General features: G+C 58.5%; 1 protein-coding gene across 1 annotated transcript; it reads right to left on the bottom strand.

The window, feature by feature from the left end:
- Window positions 1-5,536: 5,536 nt before the first annotated feature.
- ACE (angiotensin I converting enzyme) lies at window positions 5,537-23,754 on the bottom strand. Its single transcript, XM_054224742.1, has 25 exons — window positions 23,331-23,754; window positions 19,689-19,856; window positions 18,173-18,260; window positions 17,775-17,918; window positions 17,344-17,535; window positions 17,087-17,184; window positions 16,379-16,551; window positions 15,874-16,097; window positions 14,332-14,476; window positions 13,934-14,032; window positions 13,578-13,700; window positions 12,881-13,092; window positions 12,208-12,344; window positions 11,748-11,906; window positions 11,234-11,321; window positions 10,886-11,029; window positions 10,463-10,654; window positions 10,019-10,116; window positions 9,555-9,727; window positions 8,886-9,109; window positions 8,507-8,651; window positions 8,204-8,302; window positions 7,697-7,819; window positions 6,918-7,105; window positions 5,537-6,639 (listed from the first exon to the last, which is right to left on the bottom strand). The coding sequence occupies exons 1-25, from the start codon at window positions 23,541-23,543 to the stop codon at window positions 6,443-6,445; spliced, it is 3,846 nt and encodes a 1,281-aa protein (XP_054080717.1). The 5' UTR covers window positions 23,544-23,754; the 3' UTR covers window positions 5,537-6,442.
- Window positions 23,755-24,094: the final 340 nt, after the last annotated feature.

Here is a 24,094-nt window from a genome sequence, read left to right as displayed (position 1 = left end):
GATCATAATTATGATTATTAATCATCAGGCAGTCAGGATTTAAGGTTGGCCTCCTGCCCTCCTCTCATCCCATAAATCAGTCCAGGATGTTCATGGACACATCACGTGGACGTGGATGTGTCTGATGATAAGGGCACGTGCTGGCTCCCAGCCCTCCCCGGCGGGGAGCGGGTCCACAGAGCGGAGCGCAAGGGCGCCAGCGGGGCTTTGGGCATGGGGCAGGGCACAGGCCCCCCCTCCCCAGCCCCTCTGCCAGGGCTGGGCCCATGGAGTGACCCCAGGAAGGCTTGTCCTGCTCTGGGTATGGCAGTGGGGCCACTTTGATTCCCCTTTCTCCAGCCAGGGAGTCTCATCCCATCGCGTGGCTGATGGAAGAGCCTCTCTTACCCACCCGCTTCCCCACACAGCCCTCGCAGATGGTGTTGAGTCATGTCATTCCCTCCACGTTATTGTTGACTAAGCTCCAGGAGCATCCCAGTGTCCCCATGGCTCTTCTGACCCCTCTATGGCTCTCCCCATTCCCCCATGACTCTCTCCATTCCCCTATGGCTCTCCCAGTCTGCCCACAGCTCTCCCAGTCCCCCCAGTGCACCCCTGCAGAGCCAGCTCATCCACGAGGCTGACGGTCCATGCCCTGCCTCCCTGCCCTCCTTGGAGCACTTTGTGCCCAGACTTCTTTCAATTCCCTGGGTCTTAAGCATATGCTTGCAGTTAATCCTGTGCTTACATTTTATCCCAAAGAGGAAGAACTGGGGTCTCTGGGCAAATTCTCCTGCTGTTCAAGGCAGCTGAAGGGCTCCCTCTAATTCAACCGAGCAGTAATCCTCTCTCTGCTGCCCTCCTCTCCTCCTCCTGCTCCTCCACTCAGTTCTTCCCTCTCCTCCTCAAGTGTTTTTGAGGTTCTGCTCCTTTCCCCATCTTTCCTTCCTTTTCACACCCCAGGGAATCAGTGGGAAACCACCCCATTTCCAGGACAAAAGGAGACCTGGGTGCTTCCCAAGGGTGTCCTTCCCCTCCCGGCTCCTGCAGCACAAGTGCATAAGGAGCCACCTGGGAGAGCAGGGAATTATAATCTGTGCAGGGAATTATTATAGTCTGTGCAGGGATTTATCACCCACCCGATGAGGGGCTGCCCTGGGAGGTGCAGGCGCGTCGGGCGAGGGGGTACAGCCGTGAAACGGGGTGTGGATTTGGGGTGGGAGGTGTGGGATGGAGGGGACGGGTTCCCACTGGAATCCCAACGCGGCAGCTGCCGGCTGACACTTGCCGAGAGAAATGTTTGCCAACCGAGAGACGGCGTTTCTCCACATTTCTGTAATTAGAGCCGCACTGCAAACACAGCCGGCAAGGGAGTGACGGGGCTCTCGCCGTCCCCAAAGCTGTTTGCAGCCACCAGGGCTGTCCCCAGACAGGGTCGGGTGTCCCGGCTGCCTGGCACGGTTCATGCCCCTGCTTTGCCCTTCACTTTTGGAAGATGCTCCAGGGATGTGACAGGGGAGGAAGGAATCGGGGCTGTAAGAGGGTTTTGCAGGGGGAAGGATGCTCCTTGTCCTGGCTCCCTTCTCTGCCCTGCCACTCCACATCCTGGTGTGGTTTTTCCAGGCTTTCACCGAGGCACTGTTTGTTTGCTAAGTATAAAAAAGAAAACGCACCCAAAACAAACAACGGTTAAATGTGTAGCCAAAATTAACCCTCATCAGCCTGGGCTTTCTGCCACGCCATCCCAGGGGAGGCCCGATGGGAGGCTGCAAACCTGGAAAGGACTCGGTGACATTAAACCAAGTCATAGGTGTTATTTCCCGACAAGAACCACTTCCCACTTGGAAGTGGCAGAAAAAGCCGCGGGGACTTGGCTTGGGCATGCGGCACGCTCGGCTCACGGCAGCTACACCGGCATCCTGCCCGTCCTCGCCGCATAATGGGGGAAACTGAGGCACAGGGCAGGCTCATGACTCACCCACCGTCCTTGGGGCCGGGAGGATGGATGGGGCGAGCGGGCGGCTGCAATAACTCACGGCGATGCTGCAGGGAAGGCCGGGGAGGGCAGGACACGGCCGCGGGAGGGGGATGCTGGCAGCTGCTGCAGCGGGTCTGTTTGGCTGGAAACCCTCCTGGGCACGGGGGGGAGAGCAGCCCAGTGCCAAGGGCTTGGCCGCATGCTCCCCCCCTGGCCTTCGGGGCGGCTGCGCCTTCAGTCTGCAGCAATTCTCTCCCTGCCGCCTGCGAGGCCTCGGCGGGGACGGTGTCAGCTCGAGCGGGAGACCCAAGGGGTGGGAATGGTCCCCACTGGCATGGGGACACGGGTAGAGACTGCTCTGGGGTCCTGCTGCCATGGCACCCTGAAGAAGTGGGGCTGGGGGATGCTGCCCCTGCAGGCTGGGGACTCTGTGGGACTGGGGGATGCTGCCCATGCAGGGTGGGGACTCTGTGGGGCGGGGGGATGCTGCCCATGCAGGGTGGTAGCTCTGTGGGGCTGGGGGATGCTGCCCCTGCAGGGTGGGGACTCTGTGGGGCAGGGGGATGCTGCCCATGCAGGGTGGGGACTCTGTGGGGCTGGGGGATGCTGCCCATGCAGGGTGGGGACTCTGTGGGGCAGGGGGATGCTGCCCATGCAGGGTGGGGGCTCTGTGGGGCTGGGGAAGGGGTCAGCCCGGCCCACAGCCCCAGGTGCACCCCCCTACACCGCGGTGAGGGTGGGACCCAGCTGGGTGCCCGGGGCAATGCGTCCACAGGGGAGTGTGGCAGCACCCGGGTGCCTGGTGCTTGATGAAGGATGGAGGGGACATCAGGAGGGTGACGGTGTCATTTGGGCTGGACCTGGCACCTGTCCCCCTTGGTAGGGAATTGTAGCTAAGCCATGGGGCTGGGGGGAGCCTGAGCTTGCTTTGGGAGGGGACGCTGGGGTCCCCCACTTACACCTCACCCCCAAATTCATCCTTACCCCCCCACCAGCCCTGCTCAAGCAGCAGGGAGGGAAGGATGGTGCCAGCCAGGGCTCGCAGGGGCCGATGCCAAGGGCAGGGAGCTGGCAGGGATGGGGAGTCCCCGGTCCCTACCACGGCTCACCACATCCCTGCGACACTTCTGCTGTCTCCTGGGACCCCCCCAGGCTGCCTCCCCCCATCTCCCCTGCCCGGGGTGGCCCCCGCTGATGGCCCCCGGCTGCTGCCAAGCTGTGGCTGCATATTTCCAGGCGCTCCTTGTCCCTGGGGAAGGGGAATGCGAGGAACGCGGCCCCGTGTACCCTGCCTGCTCCTGCCCGGCCACCCGCCGGCTAAGAATAGACCTGGCTTGGCTGGGCCCCTGCCAGCGCCGAGGGGTGTGGGAACCCCCCCCAGCCACCTTCCTGCGATGGATAATGAACATTAAAAAAATGGAAAACGGCTTTCTGTGGTGCCGAAAGGGTCCCCGAGCCGCTGATAGGAACTCAAGGTTTTTCTTGCTTTGAATTTGTGTGATTTTAAAGCAAATCTCCTCTCCGGGAGCCTTGTGCATGGGCAGGGTGGTGCAGGGCAGCCCCCCGCCAGCCTGGGGTCCCCGCTGCTTCCTGAGCTCCCTGTCGAGGAGTCACATGAATTGAGGAGGAATCTCCTCTTTTTTCCTGCTCTTTTCCTTTTTTTTTTTTCTTTCCCTCCTTAGGGAGTAATTTCGCTGAGCCTCCTAATTTCAGCAGAAAGCATGATGCAGGAGCCAGAAGGCAGCAAAATCTCTCCAGATGTTATCGCAACGGGGAAGGGAAATCATCCTCGGTTTAAAGGTATCTCGTAAAACATTGCTGCCGGCTTGGCAGAGCCCTCACGGCACCTGCAGGCCCTCGTTGCCCTGAAAAGCTTCACCTGCTCCCCCCAAGCTTTGGCCCACCAGCTCCATTTAAGGTCAAGGTGGGAGTTTCAGTTTCCCCCTGAGCTGGGCTGGGCGTAACCTTGTAGCCCCATCTCCTGGGTGGAACCTTGGGCCTGTGTTGAAGGTAGCTTGGTGTCCAGCTCCATCCTATCTGCTCCATGGACCTTGGACCTGTGTTGATGGTAACCTGGTATCCAGCCCCATCCCATCTGCTCCATGGACTTTGGACCTGTGTTGAAGGTAGCTTTGTGTCTAGCCCCATCCCATCTGCTGTATCTGCATGGACCTTGGACCTGTGTTGAAGGTAACCTGGTATCCAGCCCCATCCCATCTGCTCCATGGACATTGGGCCTGTGTTGAAGGTAACTTGGTGTCCAGCTCCATCCTGTCTGCTCCATGGACATTGGGCCTGTGTTGAAGGTAGTGTGGTGTCCAGCCCCATCCCATCTGCTCCATGGACCTTGGGCCTGTGTTGAAGGTAACTTGGTGTCCAACTCCATCCTGTCTGCTCCACGGACCTTGGACCTATGCTGAAGGTAACCTGGTATCCAGCCCCATCCCATCTGCTCTGCGGACCTTGGACCTGTGTTGAAGGTAGCCTGGTATCCAGCCCCGTCCCATCTGCTGCATCTGCATGGACCTTGGACCTATGTTGAAGGTAACCTGCTATCCAGCCCCGACCCATCTGCTCCATGGACCTTGGGCCTGTGTTGAAGATAGCCTGGTGTCCAGCCCTGTCTTCTGGATGGACTGTGGGCTTGGGTTGTCTATCTGTCTCTGAGCAGCAGGTCACAGCTCAGTGCACCCATCAGTCACCCTTGTAGCCGTGTCTATTCCAGGATAGAGTCAGCTTCTATGTGGATTCTCTGATGTCTAATTAGGGCTGAGCTTGTGTCGCGGTCCCTGAGTGAGAGTGTTCAGTGGGGCTTTCTTTCCTTTTTTCTTCTTTCCCTCCAGAAAGCAATTTTCATGAAACTTATAGAATCTTGATGATCTTGGAGTCCTCTTTTCCTCCACTAATGGGGCAGAAAGCAGCCAGGCAGCTCCAAATTACCGGGGAGGAGCTGAGCTGGATGGAGCACACCTGCACCAGCCCATTTTCCCAGGCTGAAAATACACTTGGCTTCAAACCCAGCTCTCACCGTGCCAGGTCTCTGCTCCATAAGCACCGCATTGCCGGGAAGGGGGGAGAGGAGGGCGCCTGGTGTGCCGGGATATAAAGCAGGCGCATCAGGATACGGCCATGGGAAGCACATGGGGTGAGCGTGGGCGGCTGGGGCGGCTGCTCCCTGGCTCTGGGGATCGCGGCAGAAAGACGAATGGGGGGGGTTTCACCTCCCCGTGGGTGCGCTGTGCTCGGAGGAGGACTGAAAGCAAACAAAACCCTGAGCGTGGGTGGGCAGACACCTGCCTTCTGCTCCTCTCCTGGGTGCGGTGAACCTCTCCCGGGCCTCAGTTTCCCTGAGCAAGACCTGACTGAGGGCAGAGGCCATCCGATGGGAGGGGGCCGGGTGGATCATCCCAGATCCCTTAATTTCCCCCGCTGCTCCGGGCTGCAGCAGATCACGGCTCTTTAAGGCTGCAATAATCCCCAGCCTGGGATTAGTTTTGCACCTAATCACTGCAGAACAAATACAAAGTTTTATTTACAGAAGCAGAAGAAAGACGGGGGGTGGGGGGGGAAGCCTCAACCATGGCTGATCCCAAGATAATCGGGAGCTGGAGGATGGGAGGCGATCGCTGACCTTGGAGCCCCCCGCCGGCTTACATAAACACGTGTCATTCCCGCGCTGGAACCACCACAGCCGTGAGCTCCATCTTGGTCCCAGCTTGGGCTTGGTGACACCCCCCCCCAAGCCCCTTTGAACAGTTCAGGCCTGGACTTTGGGGATTTCTGGCCCTGATTCAGCCCCTTCTTTAGGCATGTGCTCCATAAGCTGTCAGCTGCGATGGGAGCCGCGGTTCAGGGGAGGATGGGGATGCTGCGAGGGGATGCTGAGCTTTCAGGCTGGGGATGGGGCAGATTGGGGGCTGCAGGCGTGTTGCCCCAAAGCCAGGCTGGTCCCCAGGGGTTTGTAGTTGCGCTGGCTTGGGGTGGCAGCTCTCCTGCTCGAGAGCCCTGTTCCATTGAGATCCGAGCCCACCTGCAAGAAGGAGCCGAGCTGCCCTCCGGGGGTGACAAGACATGAGTTTATTTTTCATCCATGCAAGCAAACAGCCCGGCAGCAAGGGTGGGAACGTGCTTTGTCCCTCCCCAAACTGCCCTCTGTCACTTGAAGTCCCTATGGCTTTGCCCGCAGGTCAGAGGTGGCTGGTGGGTGCCCAGGCTGGACTGGCTCCCAGCCCTGGGCGCAGGGGCAGCCCGTGATGGCTCCGTGCCTGCCGGTGCCTGAATTTCTCTTCCTCTGATGCAGACGTTGACAAATAAATAGCTCTTTTCTGCTTTGGCTCTTGCATAGTGGAAAAAAGAAGTCTGACCTGACTGGAGAAAGCAGTCTTGGGCTGTGGGAACCCATGGCTTTGTTGGCAAATGTGCCCATGGCATTTGCCCAAATGCCCATGCTTGCACCCTGTTCGTGCTCCCCTGCTGATGGCTGCCTTATTTCAGTTCCATTTCTGAGCTGGATTTGAAGGCCTTTCTCCTGGCTGAGAAGAACTTGACGCCCAAGAAGATGGTGGTGATCAGGAAGACAAGTGCCAGGGCAAGCAGGACCCAGCTGCCTGCTGTGGCTTGATTGCTGGCCAGGGACATGCCCAGGAAATTGGTTTGATCGGAGCTGGGTTGGGATGGAGTAGCTAGAAAATGGAGAAATAAGGGACATGGTTGGTGTCAGTGGCTCTAGGCTGGGGTGTGTTGGGTCACCAGTTCTCCCTTTGCTGGTCTCTTGGATGCTGTGTCGCCTTTAGACTCAGCTCCATGGGAAATCAAGAAGCACCCAAACACCCTGTGGTTTTTGGGGTGGCCAAGGGGCATCAAGACAGCTCCATCTCTCCCACGTGCCCCACCCTGGCCCTGGTGAGGGCTGAGCTCTGCCCCATCGTGGATGTGCCGTGCTTGGCTGAGCCCTGCATACCTGTGTAAGGAGTCCAGCTGTACTCGGGCCAGCCCAGGACCTCCCCATTCTTCTCGTTCTCCTTCACCAGCCATGTCATGAGTGGCTCAAAGTAGCTCATCAGGGCATCAGCTGACATGTTGCGCTGCCCTGTGATGAGCTCCATGGCTTCGGGCCACGGCTTGCTGAAACCCAGCTTCAGGGCGTCCCTGTGGCAGGAGAAATCGGCTCCAGTGGGTTCCCCATCACCCTCTTGGCCACCAGCCCTTCCCTTTTCCCCAGTGCTTGGGGGTCTTGGTGTCAACAGCCCTGAGCATGCTCTGTGCCCCCAGCACCGCAGGGCTGCCAGCCCAGAGCACGAGGAAGGAGGTTTTGCTTGGGGGAAAGGAGGGGTTTACATGGATTAAAGTCCTCCAGTGAATCCAGCCTGATGCAGAGCAGTTCCTGAGTGAAAGGGTTAATTTTGCAGGTGCTTTTCTTGAAGCAAGGGGGTTGTTTTCCCTAAGGAACAGGGGGCTGCGGAGGAGGAGGAGGGAGGGAGGGAGGGAGCCTTCCACCTGCCAGGGTCCCAGCTACCATCTAGTGGCTGCTTTTGCAATCACAGTCCCAGCGCCCAGTCCAAGGTGCCCCTGCCCGGCGTCCCCCCCTGCCCGCACCCCAGCGCCAAGGACCAGAGCATCCCATGCTGGGGCAGGGAGGGGATGGATGACCAGGGGTTGCTTTGCCTCCTGTCTTGAGGGGCTGGCTTTAAGGCATTTGGGGACATAAATATCTTGGCTCTGCCCTGCCCACACACCTACCCCAAAATCTTTCCAGCCTCCTTGGACTGGTAGATGTCACACGTGTGCAGGGGACCCGTGTGCCTGGCTGCTGTGCAGAGTGCCTGGTGGAACTGGAACTGGATCACGAAGCTGACGAAGTACCTGGGGGTGGTGGAGAGGGGTGAGGACATGGGAATGGACCCTACTAGTGCCTGTGAAAGGGAGGATGTGGTCCCTCTCATCCCCTGGTTGCACCCTCCCAGCCTGGAGGAGCACTGCTGGCTTCAGAGCTCCACCTGCATCAACTTGGTCCAATCTGCTGATGCCATTTCTCCTTTGACAAGTGTTTTATGGCTGCCTGGGTGGATGAGCCCATCCTCCTCAGATAGGGAGGAATCCCCCCAAATCCAGCCTTCTCCTCTGAAGCTCTGTCAGGGTCCTCAGAGCTTTCCAGTACCCTCAGGATGGTACTACCAGGTATCCCACCAGCCATGAAACAAGGTGTGTCCGAGTGGTGTCCCTCCTGCCCCAGCCCTGCTTACTCACCTGATGTAGGGGACGTTGGCAGGGATGTGAAACTTTGCCCCGGGGTCAAAGTCATCTTCAGACCTTGGCGCTGGTGGGCACAAGCCCTGGTACTTCATCCTGGGCCAGAGAAGGAGAGTTAGCCCAGCATGGGGAGGAGAAGGTGAGGTAAGCTTGTAGGGGATGCAGTGGGGCGTGAGGGCAGGGTGAGGGGTTATGTATCCCATCATGGCCCATTGCAGCCAACTGGGCCACGGGTGGAAACATTTAGTGGGACAATGGCCAAGGCCCTTGCACTAAAGAGGGGTCAGAATTCAAGCACACCTGAGGTTCCACCACTGCTGGTTGTACTCGTCCTCCTTGATCCGTCCATCAAACACCTTCCAGCGCCACTGGTCCATGAGGTACCCGAAGGGCAGGAAGGCAATTTTGTCCAGGGCGATGCTCATCAGGTAGTTAATGTCACTTTCTGTTGGGGGTGGGACGGTGTGAGCAAGGCAGTACTGCGCTCCCCCCTCCACCCTGTATGGGGTGCCCTCCACCTGAGCAGGGTGTCCCCACAATGTCCTGTCCCCTCCATGCATGCAAAACCACTGTGCGTGTCCCTGACCACTTGCATCCTGCCCAGCCCATCCTGAACCTCTGCATTCCCATCTGTCCCCAGCACCCCGCCTTTCTGCGTGCTGCTCCCCTGCCAGCTCACCTAAGTTTTCTGTGACTTGGTCCAGCAGCTTGATGCTGTGCAGGTGTTTGGGGGTGGAGACAGACAAGGCCATGACATCCCCAACAGCCTCGTGGAAGCCAGGGTTGGCCCCATCGCGGAATGAGACGGGCTGGTCCTTGTACTGCAGGAAGTACTGGACGTGGCCCATCTCGTGGTGCACCGTGATCAGGTCATCCATGTTCACCACGGTGCACTGCTTGATCCTGGACAAGGACATGTGGGATGTGGGGAGAAGGGAGGACAGTGCCGGGGTGAAAAATCTCCAGGAATGATCACACCCCCTTGAGCTATTTTTCCCTTTGGTCTCCTTTTCCATGTGCCCCCACCCGATGCCAGGCCAGACTGGTGCTGGTGCATTGTGTTGGTCTCTCTCTCTCTCCTGCATCTCCTGCTGCCCCTGCCCATTCATTGCTTTTCCATTCTCGGTGGCAGAGCAGGGAAGGCATTGATTGCCCTCCATACATCGTGTGGGTTCCTGCCAGCAATGCCCACTTCCTGGGTACCAGTGGCAATGCCAGAGTGGGGCCACCACAGCCATGGGGCAGCAGACACTGGTGGCATCAGGACATGTGCTCTTATTCTACCAAGACATTGCTATCTGCCCCAGCACCACATCAGCTGAGGCCACCGCTTGCTCCCCACGGGCACCTGAAGTCCTTGCGGTTGTAGAAGTCCCAGGCTGAGGCATGACACACCACCTCCCGCCCGTCTGCCGGCTTCTCGATCATGGACTTGTCCCAGAACTCCTGCGGCATGGGGATGAGGCCCAGAGAGGTAAAGAAACGGTCTGATTCTTCAAACATCTTCTTGGGTGTCCAGCCCTGGGGAGAGAGCAGACAGGATCTGGTGAGGGGCAACGGGGGATGCGAGGGGTGCTGGGGGCTGGCGAGGATGGGAGGCCACGGACAGCCTTGTTCCTCTGGGCAGGGGAGGTCTTTTGGGGGCAGCTAGAGCTGGATCCAGCCCTTGGCGTATCCAGGTGGGGAGAGAATACAGATGAGCCATGGAGGTTTTTGGTAGTACCAGAGCATTTGACAACATGGATGGTGGCAACGGCCAAAGGGTGCTGGGTCCCAAGGAGCTTCCCCAGAGCAGCCTGGAAAAGCACTGACCTGTTGTTTCATGGCTGGGGTGGCATCCACCTTGGTGGCATCCGGGAAAGGTATCACCAGGTCGAAAATGTTGGACCATGACTGGGCCCACATGTTACCTGGGGAGCACAGGAGGACAATGCATGGCAGGAGGCAGACAAGGAGAGACGAGCAAACGCAACCAGTTACTCTTGGCTCATGCACAGAGTGGATCACACTGCCTGGTTCCTGCCCTGCCTGCACAAGGGTGATGCAAGCAAGAGCCCATCCATGCATGAAAGGTCAAGTCATGCTGAGTTTGTTGCCCTTCCCTGGGGCAGACTGGCTTCTGCAGAGCCATCTCCTGGGGCCTCGGCCCTTCGGCCAGAGCTGAACAGAGACCAGCCTGAACGCTTGGCATGACTTGGAGCAAACTATGCCTGGTGGGAGACATGGGTCTGATCGAGGGCCTACCAAAGGCCTTACCTAACAGGTGAGCAGGGATGGGACCCTTCAGGTTTATGTGCTCTGCACCATACTTTTTGTATAGGGCTCGGCGTACATAGGCATGCAGGTTGAGGTACAGGGGCTGCAGCTGTAGGTACAACCTCTCCAGGTCTTCCTCAAAGGTGGGTGTCTCATACAGGGATCTCCAGTAGGCCCCGTTGTCTGTGTATCCTGTGGAAAGGAAAGAGTAGAAGTTGTTAGATATTGTTCTTCTTGGGCAAGAGTCTGTCTTGCTGCTCAGACACCCCAGGTCCCTCCATATCTATGAGACAGTGGATCTCATGGTAGTTGGTGCGACCTCCACACCCTCAAGATTTTGTCCCTGAGTTGGACGATCAGTCCACTTCTCTGCTTACAAGGTGCTAAGACCATGGTGGGTCTCTAAGGGAGTGGGACACTGACCATTGAGCACGGCTGCCTTGTTGCTCAACACCACGTATCGCTGGTAGTTGTTCTTGATCTTCTTCCCAGAAGCATCCCGCCAGCCTTTCCAGGCAAAGAGGAGCTCGTCATAGTCCCGTGAGGTGGCCATGATGTCTGTGAGGTCTGAAGAGAGAGCAATGAAGCCAAAGCGATGCTGTTGGATGGGCTGAACTGATGCAATGGTGCTAGACCCGCCATGCTGCTCGGAGGCCATCACAGAGAAGGTGGGAAGGCCCCTTCGTGACCTTTCTCCATGCCCCTATTAAAAAAATATCTCCTTTCTGGGCCTGTTGCAGATGACTCGCTGAACACCCTGCCAGATCTTACCAGGATCCAGGGGGAGACAGACTTTGTTCTCTTTGCAGACCTTGGCTACGCTGTACGTGGTCTCCATATCTGAGAGGAGGGTGTTGTACTGCAAAGAAAATCAGATCATGTGAGTTGACTGTCCTTGCTTCTGCTCTTGGAGAACGTCACAGCCCATTAAGATGTCCCCAGGTGTTTTCCCCCCAGTTTTCCACACCGGGCTTTTCCACACTTTCCAAGGCTCAGTGTGACCCCGAATGCAGGTGAAGTGGAGTCAATACAGGAGGGTCTAGGGCCAGCAAGGACTGTGCCATTGCCACTGAACCTGCCAGGCCCCACTGCAGCCTGGGATAGGCAACCTTTGGGTGGGAAATCCTGGAGACAAGGATCACAGCTTTGTGTAGAAGGTACCACCTTGTTCAAGGGCAAGGGGTGGCTGCCCAGTGGCATTTCCCAGAAGCTGGGAGAAGCCAGTGTCTCCACACAAGGTAGTGGCAAGGGACAGCCCGTCCTGCTCTGTCCCCTTGCAGCTCACCTCCTTCAGCTCATTCTCAGGCAGGGCTGCCCTCTCAATGACACTCAGCTTCTTGAGGATGCGCGTGACAGTTTGGTCCTGGAAGTCGGAGGTGTCGAACTGCCTGGCCCTCATGCCGTACTCAAGGGTGTGCTTGGACATAGCCAAGTTCTTCTCCAGCTGCAAGGGCAGGAAGGTACAAGAGAAGAGTTACTTGAAGGAGATCTCTGAGACACAGGCCATCACCAGAAACACCGCCTGGCATGCCATGACTGGCAACCTGCCCATGGCCACCCCTGTGGGTACCTTGTGGCATGATGAGGTCTTTCATGGAAAAAGCACCTCCTGAGTGAGAACATACCCCTTGGCTAAGGGCAGAGGCTGCCCTGGTTTTCAGAGTTCATCTGAAACCTGCCCTGGGTACCAGCCACCTGCCTTGGCTGTTACCTCTCCCCGCACAGGCTCAGGGTCATTCCCATACCATGATCTCCTTGTTGTGGTCAGTGATGTTGGTGTTGTAGGCCCAGGATGCCTCGGTGTAAGCATTCCACACTGCCTCGGCCGTGCTGTTGTACTCAGACAGGAACTCTTTAGCTTGTGCTTCGTCTGCTATTTTGTCTAGAGGCACAGTTAAATGGAGGAAGAGAAGGTGAGTCAGGAGAGTCCTTCTCTTTGCAAGAGCACTACCCCATGGCAAAGCCATGGTTGAGCTTTTCCCAGAACTGCAGGTCCACAACTTGGGAGCAGGTTGACCCAAGAAATGGGGGCAGAGGGATGCTGCTGGGGGATGTCCCATTGGACGGGGGGTGGGATAACAGGACGTACTACATTCCCTACAGCCTCCCAGTTGGGCAGAAAGGATGCAGCTGAAAACAAATGACCTGTCACACCATGACTGATGACATTACTACAGCGGCAAGGCCACAACTTCAGAAAATGGTACGTCACGGGACTGGCTAATGGCACCTGCTCCCTGGGAAGCAACACCCTGTGGGACTCCACATGGACCTGGTTATTTCTCTTTTCTGGCACGGGTACCTCCCCCACCCATAGCTGAGACCTCCCTCAGCACTGTCCTGCCTGAGGGGTAGTGACGTCCCTTGGGACACCTCTTCCCCCCCCTCCCCAGAGCCAGGATGGAGCTTCAGCCTTACCAATGCCTTCAGGGTAGCCTTCAGGAATAGGGGGATGCCAGTCAAACTCAGGCCAGCCAAGCACCTCATTGGTTTTGCTGTTCTGCTCCTGAAGCCACTTGGTGACAGGGCTGAAGTATTCCAGGAGGGCCCCAGCGTCCATCTTATCCGTGCCAGTGAGGTTGAACAGGACTTCCTGCCACGACTTGGAAGATCCAGCTTTCAACACTTCCCTGCAGAGAAATGGGACAGCAAGAGCCAGCATGAGGCCAGGGGATGGATGGGAGAAAAGTGGTGATGGTATCTCAGTGCCGCGAGGGTTGAAGATGCTATTTCTGAGTGGGACACGAGCCTGGGAACTGCCTCTGAAGCCCCTCTCTGTCCTGCATGTGGGGACTGAGGACTGCCCATCACATACTCATGCATTTGTTACGTCCAGGGAGTCGATAGGAACCAAATGTGTTTTAGTGACCTCTTGTCTGGGTGGGAGCTCATGACAGGGACAGTAGCAGTACTCTGGTGAGGACCACTCACCCCACCCCAGTGCTTCCATGTATTTCCATCCATCCATCCATCCATCCATCTGCAAAGCTATTTCTCCAGCCATCTCCACAGCCACTTTTCCTTCCTTCCTTTCTTCTTTCCTTCCTTTGCACACCACCAGCTTCCACGCACACATGTGCCCATGGTTATTGTCCCGACCCTCCTCTGTCCCCACCTGAGTTTGGCTCCAGCTTCTTTGGACATGTAGATGTCACAGGTGTGCAGGGGACCGCTGTGGTTGGCTGCCTGGCACAGGGCCTTGTGAAACTGGAACTGGAGGATGAAGCTCACAAAGTACCTGCCAAGGAAGTCCATGAAGGTGAGCACTGGGGACAAAGGGAAGCAGACAAGTCCCAGGGAGTGGGGGAAGGCACCCAGCCCACATGTCAGCTCCCCACCATTTGTTGTCCCAAGCATTGGATGGTCTCTGCGTCTTGAGCAGGAGAAACGCACCCCAGTCCCTGACCACAGAGCTGAACCCCACTCCCCCAGCTCCCCAAACCTCTGTCCCCTTGCCAGCATCTCTTCTACCTGATGTAAGGGGTGTTCCCAGGGATGTGGTACTTTGCTCCAGGGTCAAAGTTGCTTTCGTTCCTTGAAACCGGAGCACAGATACCCTGGTATTTGGTTCTGCAAACAACAGAGAACAAGAGCATGAGCATGGAAATAAGGGATGAGAAGAATCAAGGCGGGGAATGGGAAGGGAAGGCACAGTGCTGAAGAAATCTGCACAATTAGAGCATGCTTCCATGTATTTCCATCTATCCATCCATCCATCCATCCATCCATCCGCCCACTCATCTATCCATTGTTCTCCAGCCATCTCCATAGCTACTTTTTCCTTTTTTCCTTACTTTCTTCTTTCCTGCCTTCCTTCCTTGCACACCCCAGCTTCCACACCCCATCCACCCCTGCTGACCCTCCTCTACCTCAGATACCACCAGTCGTAGTTGTAACGGCTTGGGGGTGTGCGGCCATTGAATACGTTCCAGCGCCACTGATCGATGAGGTAGCCAAAGGGCAGAAAGGCAATCTTCTCCAAGGCCATCTTCAGCAGGTAGTTGATGTTGCTCTCTGCATGAAAAACAGCCTGAACCAGTTTGGGAAGGTGGTTGGCTGGACAGCACTATGGCCACTAGACTTTTTGTGGGCAAAGAGTGAGCAGATCTGGATGAGAAATGAGGACAGCATTTCAACATATAATTTTACTCCCTGGAGAAGGCTGTGTAGGACACAGGAGGTTTCTCTAGATACAAGTCCTGTTTGGGGCAACACATGCCCTTTTACTAAATGGGGACAATGGGAGTGACAAGCGTGGTGTCCCCTTGCCTTCAGCCTGACTCTGAGTGAGGTCTTTGGTGAGTGTAACTCTAACGGGTCCCTCATCACACATTCGCCCCGGGGCCTCGGGGTGAAAGGGATTTGATCTGCAGGACTGTCTCACCACTGCAAAGGCTCTCATGGTTTAGACCCAGAACCAGAGTCAACTCTAGGACAGTCACCACCATATCATGGGGAGCACAAGGAACGGTGACATTTGCTTTCCCCATTGCCTTGAGGAAATCCATGGAAGGAAGGTTGGAGAAGGACCTGCTGGAGACCCAGCTGAAGCTGTGGGGTCAGAGAGGGGTTGGTATCACTGCCCTGCGGGGCCATTGGCTGCCATCGCTATGGTGGCATGGCTGCCAAGGGCTGGATAGTTGGGCAGCGATGCCTTGAGGCAGGGACCATCTGCTCCATGGTGTTTATGCAGCATCGGCCCAGTGCTCTTGGCTGCTGCGATGGCTTCCCCGTCATGAAATGTATTTAATGACAAGACAGGAGGATCCCAGGACTGTCCCTCCTCCGCAAAGCAGCTGCCTGCGGCAGGAATCTGCAAACGCTTGGTTTCCTTTGCTGCCGTCGGCTTTGACTTGTCGGCTGAGAGACATTGGGTGGGGGGAGAGACTCTTGCCCAGCTGGGCAGTGCCCTGCAGTGACAAGTCCTCCTCTGCTGTGCCGGCTGGCAGGCAGAAACGTCACCCGCTGACTGTCCTTGTGACTGTGCACGTAAGTGCTCAGTGCCACCTCCGCAGAGCTACACCGGGAGCTCCTGGGGTGGTTGTTTCTTGGCGAGGGAAAGGGAAATGCTGTAAAGGTCAAAGCCGATCAAGCACAAAGATGTTGTTTTCAGATTTGGGGCTCTGATAGAGAAGGGAAAGGCACAGACAAGCTCTGGAAAGCATTCCTCCTGCCCTCAGGGGTGAAGAGGATGGAGCCATGAAGGGGCCTACATGGACCCATGGAGACAAGAAGGGGTTGTGCATGGAATCAAGTGTGGGTGAAAGGCACACATCAGCCATGGGGTCTTGCCTGCTCTGGGTTGTGTTGCCAGACTGCAGCCCACCCTGGTACGTCCCAAACCCTTCCTGGTGCCACAGGCACTGCCTGAGCCCTCCAGGCCACCCGGCATCCCAGGGTGCCTTCCATACCTGCGTCCTCGGTGGCACTGCTGAGGAGACCGATTTTCTTGAGGTGGCTTGGGGTGGAGACAGACAGGGACAGGACATCGCCGATGGCCTCATGGAAGCCAGGGTTGGCCCCGCTGCGGAAGGAGACGGGCTGGTCCTTGTATTGCAGGTAGTACTGGACATGGCCCATCTCATGATGCACTGTGAACAGCTGCTCCATGGTCACCGTCGTGCACTGCTTAATCCTGATGGGTGAAAACAGAGCGTTGCCTGAGCTGGGTGAGGGACCCTGGCTGCCTGTGCTCCCCCTCGATGGGAAGGACCCTCCAGGGTCCTTGAGGTGGTGGCAGCACCCCATGGAGAAGGGTGGAGGGGAAGGCAAGGCAGTGTGGTGCCCCAAGACGTTACCCCAGAAGGTAACAGGTTGGTCTGCGTGGGCAGGCTGGGGGTACCCAAAATGGTGACCACCAAGGGGGATGGAGGAGGGTCTTACCTTGTAGCCCATGCCCCTGCATGCCCCACGCACCTGAAGTCCTTGCGGTTATAGAAGTCCCAGGCTGAGGCGTGACACACCACCTCCCGCCCATCTCTTGGTTTCTCCAGCATGGACTTCTCCCAAAACTCAGGGGGCATCTCCAGCAGCCCCAGGGAGGTGAAGAACTCCTCTGAGACCCGGAACATGTGGGTGGCGTTCCAGCCCTGGTGGGTAACGGGCAGTAGGTTACGGCCGAGGAAGGGGCTGCCCGTGCCCTGGACATCACCTCTGATGCTCTCCCAGCACTGTGGGGATGAGGTGGGTCCCTCCAAGGGACTGGGGGTCCTGCCCCTCTCACCCTAATGGGGAGCCCAGGCCCCAGAAATGGGGTGAGCACTCCTAAGAACTACTGAACAGTGGTGCTGGTGCCCAGCATGGACAGGAGAGGGGAGCAGGGCTGGTGCCCTAGGAGGGCTTAGAGTTGTGTGATGGTGTAGATGCAGCCCCCAGCCCAGGGACTGGCACCAGTCCCACCACACTGTCCTTCCTCTTTGCCCACCCACTGCCTCTTTGGTCATTGCCAGTGAGGGAGTAGGGTCATTTCTTTCTCCCTTCCCTTCCTGGACATCGCTTTTCTGCTGTCCCTTACGCAGGTATGAGAAACCACTCCCATGGGGTCAATGTTATGGGCAAGCCTTGGCCAACACCGCCTCAGTTTTTGTCCCCCTGGTGCCACCAGGGAGTCCCTCAGCCCATCACCTGCTGCACCATGGTGCTCGTGACATCAAGGTTGGGCTTCTCGGGGTAGGGGGTCATCAGGTCATAGATGTTGTTCCACTGCTGAGCCCACATGTTGCCTGAGAAGAGAAAACAGCTGGATCAGAGCTGGTGGTAGGTTGTGAGGAAGAGAAACACACTGATAACTGGGATCTCCCTGTCCCACTATGGCCCTATGTGTGCTACTCTGGACCCTCCAGCATCCCTGGGCACAGCCTGGGGGGTGTCTTTCCTCTTACCCAGGAGGTGAGCAGGGATGGGACCCTTCAGGTTGATGTATTTGGGGCCATAGCGATCGTACAGCTTCCTCCGGACAAAGGCGTGCAGGTTGAGGTAGAGTGGCTCCAGCTGGTTGTAGAGATGCTCCAGGTCATCCTCGAAGGAGGGTGAGTCATACCAGGAGCGCCAGTAGCTCCCCGTGTCCTCGAATCCTGCCAGGGAGGCAGTGATCAGCCATGGCACTGGCCCCTCAGGGGCTGCCCGCCCCCAGCCCCCAGAGATGGGACCAGGGGCAGTGGTAGAATTGTTGCCCCTTCCCCAAAGTGGAAATGGAAGTTGGATGCCCAGCGGCATGTGGGATGGGGAGAGCAACAGGGCACCCCATTGTCCTGGCTCCAAATCCCACCCCTGATGCCTGACCACCCATTGCCTCCCCCAACTCTGCTCGTACCATCCATCTGATAGGCCTCATTGCTCAGCTTCACAAACTCCTCGTACTTGGCGCGCAGTGGGTTGCCTGCGGCGTTGTGCCACCCCTCCCAGGCATAGAGCAGCTTCTTGTAGCTGCGGGAGGTGGCCATGATGTCTGAGATGTCTGGGACAGAGAGGACAAGCAGAATGTGAGAGAAGGGCAGGAGAGGGGGGGGGAGTGTGTCACTTCCTACAGCAACATTGCAGAGGTGCCACCACCATTGCCCCAGACCCAAATACCCATCCTCGCCCCAGGGCAACCTTGATGAACATGGGTCAGACCTACCAAGCCCAACCCACTGGGAATGTGGGGACCAGGACAAGCTCATGGCCACGGGGTGCTCAGCACCTGCAGGAGCAGGGGGACAAGGACCATACCTGGCTCCAGCTCCCAGCAGGTACCATTGGGCAGGCACACCTTGGCCGTGGAGTAGATTTTGTCCATGTTGCTCAGGATGGTGTTGTACTGCAGGGAAGGAGAAGATGTTGGGGCTGGAAGTGGATGGGAACAGCCCTTCAGGAGGGATTGACAGAATTCCCAGCTCCAGAGCACGTGTGTGTGTCCGGAGGGATGTGGAGGAGGATCAGTGTGTTTACACAGCGTGGTTCGGGTGAGATAAGCGTGTTATCACCCAGAGTTTTTGCACCTGCCGCACGGTGGGAGCAGGGAGTCTCTTTGGGACAGAAAACCCATGCACAGCCACTCGCTGAGCCCCCCTCAAACACGGCGTGAGCGCTCGCAGTGTCCCCGAGCGGGGCTATTTATAAAACTCTTTGTCAGCAGGGCTGCAGCATGACCTGTTTATCTAAGCGGGTAAAAAAAAAAACAAAACACAAAAAAACCAAGAAAAGCAGGAGGAGGAGGAGGAGGGGGATTTATTTCTGTGAACTTCAACAACAGCAAACAATAGCAACAGGAGGTTTCCTGGAACCTGCCTGGGGAGCCCATTCCCAGGGAAGGAAATTCCTCTGCTCCGTCCCTCTCTCCGCTCCCATCCCTCTGCTCCGGCCAGGCGGAGGGGATGGCGAGAGGGGACGGTGACAGGGGATGGTGGTGGCTGCGGGATGGAGCTGCCCGGGGATGGGTGAGACATGGCTGATGTGCAGGGAGGAGACATGATGCTGTCTGTTATCTTGGAGAGGGTAGGGATGGGTTTCCTGGAAGGAACTGGGACAGACGCTTCTCCGGAAAGGATTGTATCACTGGCTTTGCCAGGGTTTCGGTGGGGAGGGCTGTCAGGGAGCCACGGACCAGGCGGGAGGGGACAGCAGTGCCAGCGTCCCTGCATTCCTGCAGAGCAAGTGGCTGCCAACCTCAGCCTGGGCAACATTTTCATGGACGGAAATCGAAATTACGTCACGTTTAGGTACGTGACCCTGAAAGCTCAGGAATGTGATGGGGAAGGCTCAGGACGTCCTGGTGTCCTTAGTGCCGACCTGTGTCACCAAGGCACAGCATTTCTGGGCTCGCAGGGAGGGCTCAGGAGCTGGGTGGCTGCAGCAGCCCTCCTTTTCAGCGGGCTGCGTCCCCAAGGAGCACCGGGTGAAGGGGGTTGAGCCAGCTGGCCCCCGGCCATGGGCACAGCTGGCTTGACTCCAGGTGACGCCCAAGGCCACTCTGTGTAAGCAGGAAATCTCCGGTTCCCACTGGGATAGCTCCAAGACGAGGTTAGGGGTGGATAATGGGGGCAGCAAGCACCCCACTTCCCCCGGAGATAGCACCCCATCTTCCCCCTCCATCACTGTCTTCCCGGTGCAGAGACCGGGGAGGATCTCCAAAATGCAATGGAGGGGCAACGGGCCGGCAACAGAATCTGGGGGCTTGGGGAAAATCCCTTTAAGGGGTTTCGCAGCACCCCAGCAGTGCCCAGGGCTTCGCTGGCACCTCTCCTACCTGCTCTCTCTTCTCCAGGGGCAGGTTGGAGGGTCCCAGGGTCTGGATGGAGCCGATGATTTTCCTCAGCAGCGGGTCACTGAAGTTGCTCCAGATGTTGCCGTAGATCTGCTTGGCTTTCTTCCCCCACAGCTCCGTGAAGTTCTGCTCCTCCAGCGACGCCTCGACCTGCCGCGGTGAGAGGAGACACAGGGACTGAGGACCAGCCCTGGGACATGCCACCACCCAGGCGATGGTTTGGGGGCTGGGTTCAGAGCTACGAGGGTTTGTGAGAGCCAGAGGGGACAGGAGACGAGGTGCCAGGCAGGGCTGTCCCCCATCTGTGACATTCATAGATAGAGACATCAGCCTCCAGCCGACGCGGCAATGTCTGCAGCCCCTGCTCAGCCACAGCGCTCCCGGCAAGCACTCGCCGAGGTGGCCTTTGAGGATGTTTTGGAGGTGGCTCCAGGGTATTGTGGCCTGGATGGGGTGGAGATGTGGGGACAGGGGTGTCCACCCAACGTGGGCAGGGTGTCTATGTGCTCCTGGGCTGTCTCTGGCAGCTGCCAGACCCCAGCTCAGAAGGATTTCTGAGGTCTGGCTTCATTTTATTCCTATTCCTGCTGTTCCTCACCTTTGCAGAAGGCCAAAAGAAGATGCCACGGTCACTTTTCTCCTTCCTATACCTCCTTGCTAGATCTAGACATTTCTCCTTTGGCTATCTGCAGCCCATGCCCTCTAAGTGCCATATCTGGGTTTCACCTTGCAGAGGGGAACCCTTTTCCACCAATTTTGGGTCTCTCACCATCACCCATCTCTTGCCAGCCCCGACCTCCCTTCCCAGGGCCGTGGGACGGCAGGGAGCTGCCTGCGCTGCGGGGGGTTATTTAGGCAGCTGGAGCTGCAGCCTCTGGCCATGATTTTGGGACGGGGTGTATTGCAGGCGGTCGCATCCCAGCCTGGCTGGTGTCAGCTGTATTTTCGGGAAACGCTGATGTTTCAGGAGGGTCCCAGCCCGGGTGATGCACGGGAAGGAGTGAGGTGGTGCAGCACGCCTGTACGCTGACCGTGTGCCGTCCCAGCGTGATTTATGGAGCTCATTAGTTGTTATTCGTGACATTTTTAGCCCGGCTCCAACAAGCCTGGTTTGTTTTATTTTAATCTTCACATTCCCTTGGCTGGCAGTGGGGAGGGAAGGGAGTTACGGTGCGGCAGGGCTGGAGGCTGCCCGGGGGACACGGCGGTGGGGATGACAAAAGTGCTGTGTGTGCCCCTGGCTGCCCACCGCCCGGCACCCATCACCTCCCTCAGACATCCCAGCACTCACAGCATCACTCTGGGTACCAACCGGCCCTGTCCCCCCCGACATGCTGGCGTGTGCCAGCCTCACGGACACCCGGCACTGCGGCAAGATGCTCTTGCATCACCCCCACCGAATGAGGGATATCTTCACCCCTTCCCAGACCCCGCTGCGGAGCCGGGGGAGCTGTAGGAAGCGGAGTCCAGCTGTGTTTCGTCTTCTCCTTGAGCGAGCGCCTGTGTTTGGTCAGGCGAACTGTACCCTAAACTCTCCTGACAGCTCCGGCGGAGCGAGCTGAGGCCAGCGGTGCTGCCCAAGACCCCCTCGCTGCAGCCGTGCCCACCGGCCCTGGACTGCCGCCCCTGCAGCTGGGAGCAATCTCTGTGGGGGTGTCCCTCTGGGGGGCTCAGAGGCCCCTGGATGCCCGCAGCCCCCAAGGCTCCCTACCAAACCCCCCCACCCCAGTCCCTCCCTGCTCCTGGACGCACAGTGAAGACTCAACAGTGCAGGATGGGGCCCGGGGTGCTGGGGCTGCTCTGCCTCGGGTACGTGGAGAAATCCCACGGCCATGAGCAGCCCCTGACCACCAAACACCGTCCCCAGCCTCTTGCCTGAGCCCCGGCTTGCAGGAGATGGTACATCTCCCTCTTCCGTGGCCGAGCTCCCTCTCTGTCATTCCAGCGTCCCTCTGTCCGTCCCTGCATGGCCAGGGGCTGCTGCCCTGCCTTCAGCCTCCTGCTCTACGTGTCACTTTGTCCTGAGGCCACCTTTCATGGCAGGTCCTGGAGGGGCCCACACCGTGGTGGGCTCAGTCCCTCCCGTGTTATGGACACATGTGGCGTTTGCCTGGCCCAAGGCTTCCCCAGATCCCCCAAATTCAGCTTTTTGGGTCGTGCTGGCCAGCTGTTAACCCTTTAGTACTCAGTGCCTCCCCGTCCCACCGCAGGCCTCCCCGCTGCCCCGTCGGTGGGCTGATCTCAGGGGCAGGATCCCCTCCTCTTGCTGGGCTTGGAAGACTTGACATGGCAGGGAGCACCTGGCTGTGATCCTCGGGCATTTATTAACCCAGGAAAGGGTAAAAGCTGGAGTGGTAATGCCTCCTGAGAAAAGTTCATGCAAGGTGCTTTCCTGGCCCTAACCTTGGACTCAGCGCGGCCGGGATGCTCCTGCTCTGCCCCAAGCTCCACGGCCCCACCACAACATCTGCAGCAGACGCTGGGCGCCTGCCCAGACATCACGTCAGCTCGCCGAAAAAAGGCTGAAGGGGCACTTGGGTGCTCTTGGGTGTCCTGCCAAGCTGGCAGCGGCTGGACCTGGCAGCAGTCTTCCCCCCAGGCAGGAAGATGCGTTTTCTTCCTGCTGCGGGGCACGTTGTGCCCCCCTGTCCCCGTGGGATCCGGAGGGGTTTGAGGCTATATGGCAGCCCTCGGGATGTGGGGGTGATATCGGTGTCCCTGAACGCACCTTGGTAACGTATGGGCTGCACTGACCCCCCGGACACCACTAGCTCTATGCGGTGGCAGGTATATCCCCTAGCGCCATGGCCGTGCCCCCCGTGATGGGACAGCCAGCAGCTCCCTGGGCACGGCAAGAGCCGGGGAAACCTCCGCAGCCCCCCCGGGCACTGCGATGCCCCGGCCCAACCGAGAGCAGCCCCCGGGCTGCGTGAAATCCCTGCCCCGCTAAACCCAACCGAAAGATGTGCAGCTCCCCCCCCCCGGGCCAAACACGCACACGCCTGTGGGACGCACACGGCATCGCTCCCCGCCGGGGCTCTGCCCGCACGTCGCTGGGCTGAGGGCAAGTTCCCCATAGCCCGGAGAGCTTCCCCAAACCTGGCTTCGTCCCCGTGAGCTGGAGACACAGGGACATAGGGTGGCAGACTCGGTCCCGATGCCACCCTGTTGCCTGTGCACACCTGGGGCTGCCAGTGTCTGCCCCAAACCAAAAATCCCCCAGCAGTGGGGTGCGGTGGGGCTCTCTCATGGCACGGCACCAGGACGTGGTGGCACTGGGCAGGGACAGGGACACTTGACACCTGACCCCAGTCCGGGAAGGGGGGGAAGGAAAGTGGAAGGTGCTGGGAGGAGGGAACCACCTCTAAAAATAACCCAGACTCTGGTGCGGGACCAGGGCTGTCACTCTGGCGCACAGCCTCTCCGAGAGCCAATTTGGGGCAAAACGCTGCGGTTCCCAGGCTACAAGTCCTAGCCCTGCTTTGCCACCCTGGGGTGCTGAGACAGGAGCCCACGGGGAGGAAGGGGGCCGCGCCAAGTGTCCCCACCATGCCCCAGCCCCCGCCCCGGTCCCCGGTGCTGGGGACACCCCCGAGGTGGTGTCGCCCCCGTCCCGGCACACACCTGCAGAGCAGCGTTTTCGGCCGTCAGGTTGGTGTAGTAATCCCAGCTGGCCGAGACGCTCTTGAAGAGGACTTGCTCGGCCGTGCTGTTGTAGGCGCTGGCGAAGAGGACGGCCCCTTCCTCGGTGGGGTCATACTCGGGGGGCTCGAAGCCGGGCTGAAGGGCACCCACCAGGCTCAGCCCCAGCAGCAGCCCCAGCGCTGGGGGCATCATGGCAGGAGAAGGAGTGTGGCGGGGGGGGGGAACCCGTTCGGTGCCTTGCGAGATAGCTTTGCCTTCGCTGCCGGCTGCTTATAAGCCAGCAGCCTTCGCGCAAACCCTGCCCACCGAGCCTGCCTCCCCTCGCAGATAAGACCGGAGCATTTTGCTCTCCCTTCGGCGGCTCCCGGGCTTGCGGGAAGGAGCGGGGAGCGAGTACTGCCTTGGGGTGCACAGTCCCTTTGGCGCCTGGCCACGCCGGGAGGGAAGGGGAAGGGGCTGGGACAGCAGGGAGGGAAGGAGATGGAGTGGAATCAAGGGGAAGGCAGAAAAAAAGAGAAAGGAGGAGAAAGGCTGGGGTGGACGGGGTGGGTGGGAGGCAGCTCCAACCCTGCAGGGTCCTGGTTCCCTCCTGGCTCGGTGCAGGGGGGATCCAGCTCAACCGGACCATGGCGCTTGGCAGGACATCCCCCCGCCACGCCGGCATCAAGCGGCGATCACCCCTGGGCAGCGCCCGGGCCACCCGCCGCGAGGCACGAGGGCGAGCACGGCGGGGAAAACACTCA

The sequence above is a fragment of the Rissa tridactyla genome, chromosome 19 (genome assembly GCF_028500815.1).
Source record: "Rissa tridactyla isolate bRisTri1 chromosome 19, bRisTri1.patW.cur.20221130, whole genome shotgun sequence".
In the NCBI taxonomy this organism is placed as follows: Eukaryota; Metazoa; Chordata; class Aves; order Charadriiformes; family Laridae; genus Rissa; species Rissa tridactyla.
This window is presented reverse-complemented; position numbering and strand designations above follow the sequence as displayed.

Bases quoted from the DNA above. Each gene is read 5' to 3' on its own strand.
- ACE (XM_054224742.1), bottom strand. From the start codon at position 23,543: ATGATGCCCCCAGCGCTGGGGCTGCTGCTGGGGCTGAGCCTGGTGGGT. The intron at 9,728-10,018 runs GTCAGTGCTTTT...CTCTCTCCCCAG, and splicing joins CCCCAGCCATGAAACAACAG to GGCTGGACACCCAAGAAGAT. The intron at 8,652-8,885 runs GTGAGCTGGCAG...CACCCCCAACAG, and splicing joins CCAAGTCACAGAAAACTTAG to AAAGTGACATTAACTACCTG.